At 39.0% G+C, this 10,547-nt stretch overlaps 1 protein-coding gene across 1 annotated transcript in view; it reads left to right on the plus strand.

Annotated features, from left to right (window-relative positions):
• The window catches only part of LOC105303060 (A-kinase anchor protein 6-like), a gene marked incomplete at its 3' end in the record, with an annotated part of 427,728 nt that overhangs the window by 315,104 nt on the left and 102,077 nt on the right, over positions 1-10,547 (plus strand). Inside the window, exon 8 of the mRNA XM_011376415.2 lies at positions 9,104-9,226. Within this exon, the coding sequence (XP_011374717.1) occupies positions 9,104-9,226 (123 nt within the window). The remainder of the gene's footprint in view (positions 1-9,103; positions 9,227-10,547) is intronic.

A 10,547-nucleotide genomic window follows, 5' to 3' on the forward strand; every position in this document is an offset into this window, starting at 1 on the left:
GAGCCCTAAGGCTAAAAGTTTGAGAACTGCTGATCTACATTGTGACACATGTCACAATTTGATTTTATAACTGTGCTCTGAACTCTGTAAGAGGAGAATTTAGGTCATTTATGTGAGTTCCGGGCCTTAATACAATATCTGATACATAGTAAGCTCTCAATAAATAATTTTTGAATTAAGAACCTAATACACACATGTACTCTGGGCACACACACATGGAGTTTGAACAAAAAAGGCAATTTAATCTTTATTTCAGCTAGCCTAATGCTACCCAATCTAGGTGGCGTACACAGTTAGCTAAACCAATAGTACTCTAAAATTTTATATTACTCTTAAAAACTCTAATTCTGTCCTTTATTTTTTTTAACTCTAGATATTTTGTCCAGAGGATGTCTATGAATTCTTTAAAGTGAACGATTAGCGCTCTATACTTGAGGACAAAACACCTGAGTTCTTCTGGCTCAGCTACATGCTGGTTGTGTGTTTGTTATCAGTGACGTACTTAATCGTTCTGAGCCTCAGTTTCCTCATTTGTAAAATGGGGGGCATTGAACTAAATGAGACCTAAGGGCCTTTTGAAGACTGGGTCTGCTCTTCCAACCTGCATGGGAACTCGTCTCCTTTTCCCTTTTCTAAGCAGACATATTTTAATACAATTTTCTGTTTTCTTGGCTCCAATAGTGCAATGCCAAGTGTTACCTTTTACTGACTCGCTGCCTCAAAGTTCTGTGGAAGGAAGTAAGCTATTTTCTTGCTCATTCAGCATGATAAATTCTCCACATGGAATTCCATTTTTTTTTCCTAAAAATATTAACTTTCTTATTACTAAAGAATTATATGTTCCCTAGATAAAATTTAGAATGTTTAGATAAACAACAACTCGATAATCACAGGTAAACTTTTGAATAACCTTAACATCCTATAAACAGTCTCATCTAATCACGTGCATTCTTGTTCCAGATATTTGATTTACAAGGTCTTACGAAACAGGAAAGTGTTTAGATCTAGACCAAACACAGGATTATAACATTTCAGCTCTGCACTTCATTGTTAAGGAGTCAGCCCTTTTCATTAGAACTTCACAGACATGTCGGGAAATGTTTATTAAAAGTGATTGGTAGCGCCAACAAGGTTGGGGGAGACTTTGAGCTGTAGGAAAAGAGAGAGGAGGAATGAGAAGGGAGAGAGAAGAGGAAAGGAAGGGAGGGGAGCTGAAGAAAGGAGAGAAGAGTGGAGAACAAGAGAGGAGAGGGGCTCGGAGAAGAGGAAAGAGAAGTAAAAGGCAAAAGAGAAACAGTAATCGAGAAAGAGAAAAAGGAGGCCTGAAAAGAGAGCACTTTTCAGGGAGGCGAATGGATGAAGTTGTGTGGCAAAGGGTGGGGCTCTCCCAGAGGCTGGGGAAGTAAGAAGGAATGACAGCGGATGTTGCTACGCTTTGTTTTTCTCTCTGTGAACCTTGTGGGAGTAAGTCTGGTTAGAAAGTCAGTGTGGCATACTAGTTGACAGCTTGGACTCTGGAACAGAGTTACTCAATATCTATTTAATGGCCTTATGACCTTTAATAAGTTACATAGCTCCTCTATGCTTCAGCCTCTTCATCTATACAGTAAGGAAATTAGTGAAAATTAAATGGCTACCTAAGTTCTTAGAAGGTTAGCTGGTAGATAGTCAGCACCCAAGTGTTAAGTATTGTTATTGTTTAATACTGCATATGAAACATCTACAATTATGCCATTAAACTATCATAATTCCAAATTCTAAGGCGTGAACATCTCAAGTCCTCGTTTGGGATTTAAAGGCAGATACCAGTGATCCGATCCTTTAGTTCAGTGCTCCTGGAGAACTGGAGGTACTTGAGTCAAGGTTTCACCTGGAATAAGTGAGCAAAGCTTGGGGCAGTCAGACTGTCTGGGAGGGTCCCAGCTTCACTCCTGACAGCTTTATCTGAGCTTATCTAGGCTGCAGTGTTTTTTTCTACAAAATGGAGAATAGGGGAATTTATAGAGTTGTGGTAAGGCTTAAATAACTTTCTGGTATGTAAGTGCTGAATTACTATTAACCTATTATTAGTTCCAGTTTATTCCCAATTCCTTTCATCATTCTTGTTTTTAGACTTTGGTGATATGCATTTCAATTTTATTTTGCCCTTAAAATTGTCAGTCGTTTCTTTTTATAAACCAACAGGGAGCAACTGAACTCAAAGCCTGTGGATGTGTTGGAGGAAACCCTTTCCCATTATGAGAGTCAGGGACTTTCCTGGGTTCTTCTCTTCCCAGTTGAAACCACTGTCAGTAGTATTTGAAGAAAGCAGGATTCCGCTCAATTTATCCATTCTGCATGATACTGAGTTCAGAATACAACTTCGCACCTGGTCAGTTTTCGATTATGCCATTCTATGCCCTTTTTGCTTTCTCTTTCCAACTGACAGCCTCTTACCTTTATTCTGGGACAGTTTTTATCGGGAATATTTTTATAATCTAAAAATATCCCATTTCAACCTTTAGAAAAGAAGCTAAGTTTTTCATGAAACATTTCAGTATTTGAGTTTTCTTGTGGAATCAGAGTTAAAACTGCCTTACACCATTTCATTTTCTCTTCAATAGTTCTTTTAAAAGCACATGCCATATCCTCCCTTCTGTCGATTACTTGTACTGTGTCGGATGTTGTAGGTAGAAATGTGGGTAAACGTGTGAGGTGGTAGAGTCCAAAACAGCACTTTTAACTCCCTAGCATTTTGTCTCGAGCCTCTGGGTCTCGTTGGCACGTTAAGTACATAGATATGTGGTTAGGAAAGGTAGGTTGCATTTGCGTCCTATTGTGTAAACATTTAAATGAGTCATTTTATATAGGAACTGTGTGCATAAGAATTAAGAAAAATTGAGGATTAAATATATATGTTGGCAGATAAACATAAAACCTCAATGTATAATTTTGCTTCTAAATAGAGTTCTAATTTTAGCAGGTAAGGCTAAATAAAGCTCCCTTGTGGGTAGGGTAAGAGGATCATAATTACTCATCAGTAGCCATTGCTCATGTAAAGACTGGTTTCAAAGCATGTGTCTTGTTTTGAAAAGTTAGGCCAGATTTTTCTTAAACTTGCGGCTGTTCATAGAGAAATTTGATCCCCTTCAGACTGGCGGGTCAGATAAGGCGGACGGGAAATCTTCGCTAGCCTGCAGGCTCAGATGCTGCCCCTCCGTACTGCCTCATCTGATGACCCGAGATAGAAGTCATGACTCCCTCCTCTGAATGCCCAGAGTGGTTGGTGCCACCTCATGTTGTGGCACTGTGGAGACTCCTCTCATTCATCTCCCCTGAGGTACCTAGCTCAGTACTGTATACATAGTGAACATCAAAAAATTTTAAGCAAATGAGATAAAAGATCAAATTGATTAGGAATCAAACATATTGATTAGGAATGGTTTCTGAAAATTCATTATCAAGCCGTAGTTTTAACATCAGTCTTTAAAATATATTTTCTCTTAACATAAACCCAATGTGGATATAACTGTAATTTTCACGTAAACCTAATATGTATATAACTATCCCTGTCTTATAGATGAAGAAACCGAAGTTAAGAGATATTAAGTAGCTCATTTAGTTTACATTATTAGTAAGAAGTAGATGGAACCTGGAATCATATTCAGTTTTGTCTGATTGTAGCAACTGTTCTCTTAACATTATCCACACTGGTTCATGATGAGCATTTTTTTTTTTCTCTCTCTTTTAATATACCCTCTCCTGTCCCTCACAATTAATTCTCATTTAAATGTTTTTGAATTTCTAATTTCTGCCAGGGACGTAAACAGATTGTTAAATCAGCTGGCCTGTCATGATTTCATGTGGTGCCAGTGAGGCTCTCCAGATTCAGGTACTGAGTCTACCACCTTCTAGCCGTATAGCATCGGGCAGATCTCCTCACCTCTGAGAGCCCCAGTCTTCTAATCTGTAAAATGGGGGTGACAGTAGTACCCACCTCACAGGATCTTTACGAGACCCAGATGATCTATAGCATAAAAAATACTTTTATAAGGTCCTGGCACTCAGTGAAAGCTGTGTAAAGATTATGTATTTTTTCAGCTAGCGCCATTCATTTGAGATCATTCACTGAATCTTTTAATCTTGGAATACTAAGAGAGTAGTAAAGACTTTTTAATGGTTTAAAAGATGATCAGCAAAGGCTGATCAATTTTTTTCATAAAAATAGTGAAAGTAGTTCACTTTTTTGATACTCTTCAGCAGGTTCCTGTTTGAAGGCAGCTGACTTGATCTAGACCATTCAGACACCACGCTCGATTTCTCTGTCTGCAGAGAAATATGCATCCTTCAGGGGATGAACACACACACATTCACACGCACATCCAGACAACATACACTGAGAGGAAATGATTAGTTCAGGCCATTGGCTGAACCACGTCCTGAGAACCAAGGGCCATCTCTGCGATTAAACTGAGTCAGACTCACCTGTAATTGAGACATGGATAGAATGGGCTGGTTCAAGCATGTAACTGCCTTAAATTTTCTGTAAATTAGAAAGGAAGTTTACAGTGATTTTTGCTTGCTGAAAAGAAATTGCTCTCCTCCTACCCTTACCTAGGTATATGTTTCTTGTTAAGCATCTCACCTCATCACAGATCCCCTTTCAGAAAAAGTAACAGACAATAGTGAATGCGAAGGGGGAGGGACTTAGAGCTCAGAGCATTTTACCTCAGTGCCAAGACTGTGGGAAGAGATGTTGCGTCTCCTTCGTCTGGATCCGAAACGTGTCTCTAGGAGCGCTGTTTCTAGAGTTCGGTGTGGCGCCGTGAGAGACACAGACTCTGGCGTGAGATACGGGAACCAGTCCCTACTCTGACACCAGGCAAGTCCCTCGCCTTCTTTGACCCTCAGTGTCCTCATCTGTAAAACCACCATAAGTGGCACCACTTCACAGACTGATGGTGACAACATAGCATCTACTTCCTGTTGTATACGTCTCCTTTCCCCTTTTAGAGAAATAGTTTTCAGTCTCAGTTTGGTCTAAAAATGATGTAATTCAATAAAAAATTGCCCGTAGGCTTTCACCTCTGTAAGGCAGAGACCACATCTCCTTTCCTACTGTATCACGTTTCCTGGTCCCCTATGGGGCAAGGAAGGCTCTACGTTTTATTCCTGCTACACACCACAGCCTTGCCAGATGGCAACAGTCATTAACATCCGCCCCCCGCAACACACAAGTTATATTTAACCAAACTAGGTTTGTTGTAGGAGAGAAATACATAGGAAAATAAGAGAAATGGTGGGTATTTTTAACCTGTCATGAGAGTGTAGCTACTTGCAAGACTCAAGTGTAAATTTAATATAATATAAATTAATTCGTTGATTATCTTAACCAGCCGAGGGCTCTAGCAAATCATTTTTTGCAAACCCATAAGTATACACTTGCATGCACTTTCACTGTGCTTCTTAGTCTTTCAAGAGATTGATGCTTTAGAAAGTTTAAAAGTAAGATTTTTTTTCAAAGCACCTCATTAAGGAACTTTCAAAATGCAAATGAAAGTGCGCTTCCAGCTGGTGGAAACAGGGCTGAAGGCTGTTCCATTTTCTCCTAAGTTGGATGATCAGGGTTTCTTCTGAGGGTTGAATCCTGGTTTGGCTCTAATCAGAAGTTTACAAACTCTCAGAGCATGTATCACATATGAGTATGGCAAGGAACTGACAGAAGGAAACAATTAAGGGAGTGGCCTGAGTCACCCTCAGTGTGCCCCTGGAGAACTTGGCAGGGAGGCAGAGAAAGGTAATGGAAGAAAGGGCAGAAAAGGATGATGAAGAAACTAGTGGTAGAAAATGACAGAGAGAGACGGAACAGATCTGATACGTTGGCAGGAGTTTGAACAACAAAGGCTAAAACGTAGCCCTTCAAAGACTTGTAACTCAGCCTGTAGCAGTGAGTTGAATGTGCTTAAAATGTTCTTTTTATGTAGTGTACTGGCAGCGTTGGATTGTGTCACGAAGAAAATCTAATTTTTATAGTCAACTTTGACTCTGCGGGTAACTCAGAATATTAGAGAAACAAACACAGATAGGTCAAATACTAAGAATAGAAACAAAATTGGGTACAGGCCGAATTCTGACACAGGCAGAATACATTTCACAAGAAAATTCAGGATAGTGTGCCAACTCTTTACTGATTGTAAAACTTAAAAAAAAAAAATGATTAAAATTACTTGAATTCAGTAGGCCAGTGCTTAGATATAGGCTTTATGTTCTGCTGAAAATTTTGCTGCGGTGATATTTATCTTTTTATTCTCAATAATATGAAGCAATGTGTTTTACACAGAGTAGGCACTTAATAATTATTTGTTAAAGGAACGAATGAGTGCTCAATAGTTTTACTAGGATTTGATCTGTGTTACAAAATAAGTAAAATTTTGTATTTCCCTTCTTTTCCTGTGTTGTTACTTGCATCAGCCTCATTCTCCTTCATTCGTACGACTCTAGCAGACCTTCTGAAAATGAGCATTACAGATTTGCCGCATGCGTCCAAATGTGAATTCTCCTGTGTATCTCTTGGCTCGGTGTACTGTGGCATTTACTTGGTCTTTCTAAGAAGAGCATTTATGGTGTGGGGATAGTAGAAAGTACACTGTTCACTACACAGAACACCGTGACAGTGCGCACATAAAGGGGCCAGCAGAGGTGGAGACGTAGCTGGCGACAAAGATGTCAAGAATCGGATGGACTCCAACTTCATTTGCTTTCGCGATTTCTGTTCCTATTCTTGTGGAAACATATATCAGCGGGAGGGGAGGTGGATAGCTAAGACTTCCCTAAGAGAGAAGAGTGCTTACCTTTTTATTGCAGCTTAAGAACACAGGGATTTCTCAGGTTTTATTGTGATTGATGAAACTTTTTAGCACTGGCAAGGAAAGAGTTGAGAAAATGTGCAACAAATGAAAATTGGTGAGGATGGGATATAATTCGGAAGAAACCCTGAGCAAAGCCTTGAAGGGACGGACCTCTTTTCTTTATGTCCGACAGCCTTGGTTTTGCTGTCCAGCCAGGCTACGCAGAGAGATTATCCAGAAAGTTTCCTCTGGGTCCCATGGGTTTTGCCTAATCAGCATCTCACAAATTTCAGCTAACTCTGAAATCGTGGTTCTGTTAGGAAATCTGACGCACATTGTTTAATACTCTTTGGCCAAGACTAACCTTTTTATGTTGAGGTACCCATGCAATCACATATCCACACATCGTTTTTGTTTGCTTGTTTTTTGGGGGAAGAGAAGATACCGCATAGTTATATTTCAAATAACATCTTTTACTAATTGTCGCCTTGGATTTAACCATTTGTTTCTAAAATAATTTACTTCCTGACTTAATTTTCCTCAAAACCAATTTATATATACAGATGTAACAACTCAAGTCCAAATTCAATAATAAATACTATTTAATACTATAAATACTATAAAATAGTATTTTCATCTCACAATTATCAACCACCTAGACTCTGATGTTCTGATGAGGTTCTGAAGATGATATCTCTATAAGTCCTTTTGATCCCAAAAGATATCCTAATTTTTCACAGAATTTAATTATGAGAGTAGAAAGAAGAAGGACTTTATTTCTAGCAGACTAAATGTCTGAGAAAGGGCAAAAGAAATTACGTAGCATGGATTCCTAGCATTTAGAACAAGTCATGATATGAGAAAATTAGAGATTTTTCAAAAGGATGGTTGTAATTGTTCTATGACACTTAGCACAGTAGGGATGTTTTCAATAAGAAAACTTTGGGTAGCACTTAAGAACATGGAAAAACATATGATACACCACCACATGGGATGAGAGATTTGATAGGTTGACAACACACCAGAGCACGGAGGGGCAGTCTGATCCGGCTCCACGGGCCTCCGGGCCCACATTTCTGCTGCCTACCACTTTTGACAGACTAGAATGTGTCTCTGAGTGTTATTTGTCTGCCTTTCTCTTTACTCCCCTTCTCAATTCCCATTTTCTCTTTTTCTAATAATTATTTTGAGGCCAATCAATTGCTTGAATTAAAGGATTATGAATCTTAAACTATTATCCAGGAGAAAGCTTAATAACAAAATGTCGTTTCTGAGAAGCATAATAAAGAAAACGAATTTTCACCTATTCTCACCTCAGTCTCAGCATATACTCCGTTAAGCATTAAAATATGAATCAATCAAAATCAATCAAAAGCAAATCTGAAGAACAGGGTAAGTTTAACAGGGAAATAGCATCCCAAGCCATCTTCATGAGTGTAAATGTCGAAACCTGTCTTTGCTCCTTTTGACCTCCAGGTGGTGCTGTTTACCAAGACTTGGAAAGCAAGCGCCCAGCCCCGTTTCCTTCCCTTAGGTTCATAGCTGGTGTTTCATTTTTTTCAACAGATTATCCGTTTCTACAGATGTGTTCTTTCAGATGGTCAATAAATTTTTATAACCATTATTTGAAAAATTGCAAGATTATTGTGATTTGTGCTTCCTAGCCAAGAATATTTCTTTATGTCTAGGACACACCAAGTCAGGCGTTTATATGGTTCATTGGTCCCACCTTCTCTATTCTTCCTTGCTTCTTAGAACCCAGGCTCAGCCACAAGCATTTGGGCTGTCAGTAGAAGTCACCAAGGCCCTTAAAACACTTATGTTACTTAAAAATAGATTTCTAGTTCAGTTAAGAAAACTCAACTCCACAGGCTTCTGAGTAAAGAACACCATCTTTAGGGAACTGCTTTTATCCCCCAAAGCCAGTGAGTGTTCCTAGCAGACCTGACCTGCTTTTTTGGTGAGGGAAGCTTGTCAGACACCAGAAATGTTTTGATGATTTGAGGTCACCTTTACGATGACACCCGGAGTCTAATCCAAATTTCTCAGAGAAGTGTTCCAAGGAAAAAAATGAGAGGGAGTCATGGACAATTTCTTTCCAGTTTGATAGATTTTAGTGCCAGGAATAGTGGAAAATCTATTCTACAGTGTGGAATGAGGATGGGAGTGCAGTGGTATCAATTTTACCATCAGTGAGGTTTGGAATATTTAAGATTAGCTTTGAAAAAATAACCAATTTTTCCTTTTTCCCTCCTTTTCTTTTTTTTCGTCACAAGGGGTTTGTAAACAAGCTGGACGAATTCATTCAATGGTTAAACGAAGCCATGGAAACCACTGAGAATTGGACACCCCCTAAAGCAGAAACGGATAGCCTTAAACTGTACCTGGAGACACACTTGGTAGGCAAGATTGTGTTGCTTTTGCTGTTCGTAATGGAAGAATTTTAATGTGCTGCTTTTTTGTTTATGGAGAATATCAATTTTATTTATCAGAAGTCATATGCTAATGAAACCAAATTTTAATAGAAAACTGCAGAAGCTGAAAATTTACAGGCATTTTAAATAATACTATGAAATCGAATCTTTCATACGCTAAGGCGTTTTTTCCAAAAAATTTTCCAAAAAGGTAAGTAATTATTTAAAAAATACCTTAGAAAATTTTATTAGACCCTTGCTCTCTGAAGCGGCGATTGAAGGTTTCCACTTCTTAAAAAAAAAAAAAATGAAAGAGATAATTTTGATGGCCATTCTAAGCTTTCTAGAATTCTTGTAAAATTAATGAACCTCTCATTATCAAGAGGGTCTACTTTATCTGTTCTACACTGGGTTATTTTAATAAAATATTTAAAACGATGATCTCCATCATTTTTGCTGCTATGTGGGTTTTTCAGCATATAATTAATACAACTGTCATCACACTCATCCCTGTGCACAGGGAAAACCATGGAGGGGAAGTGGAAAACACTTGGATGAATATGCTTCTGAATATGTTAGAAGCAAGAATTATAGACTGGGGGACATTTGATGAACCTCATGAGGTTTTTACTGAATGCTTCAAATGGCCGATATCAATTATGAAGGGGCGGAAACCAAGTAGTGGAGTGTGATAAAGCATGAAGAAAAAGCACGTTGTCGTAGGAAATGAAAATTCAGGCTTTAAGGGTCTCATCTTTATTCCTTTCACCGATAGCATGAAATTGACAAAGGCAATGAACACGAATCCTTGGGTACCCAACTGTGGGCTTGATTTTCTGCCCCTCTTACACACGCAGAATTTGGATCGAAAAAGCATTGTGTGAGAGTCCTACATGTGTGTGAGGTCATAGGGTTCCAGACCTGTTGCCTGTGATGGTGAGCGAGAGAGTGAGGGGGAGAAGGAGGATGGAGTGGCGGAGGGGGTGGGGTGGGGGCACGGAGGAGAGAAGAGAGAGAGAGAGAATATGTTTTAGTCTTTTTGGTGTTTGCATTTTGCAGTGTTTTATATCATTGCAAGAAAAACGGCCCTAAAATCCTGTCGCAGCATGCAGACAGTCTTGTGGATGATAAAGAATGACAATACCGTGTGATAGAGGATCAGCCTATTGCTTCCCTTTTTAGAGACCTGGGCTGATGGTGTGTAAAAGTGCCAGTGACCTCAAACACCTCTGGTGCACAAGGGTTTTTAAACACTGCCCTTAGTACTCAATTCCCTGTTGAGTAGAGCATTGATTTTTTTTTTTTT

This window comes from Pteropus vampyrus, unplaced genomic scaffold (assembly GCF_000151845.1).
Source record: "Pteropus vampyrus isolate Shadow unplaced genomic scaffold, Pvam_2.0 Scaffold297, whole genome shotgun sequence".
Lineage (NCBI taxonomy): Eukaryota > Metazoa > Chordata > Mammalia > Chiroptera > Pteropodidae > Pteropus > Pteropus vampyrus.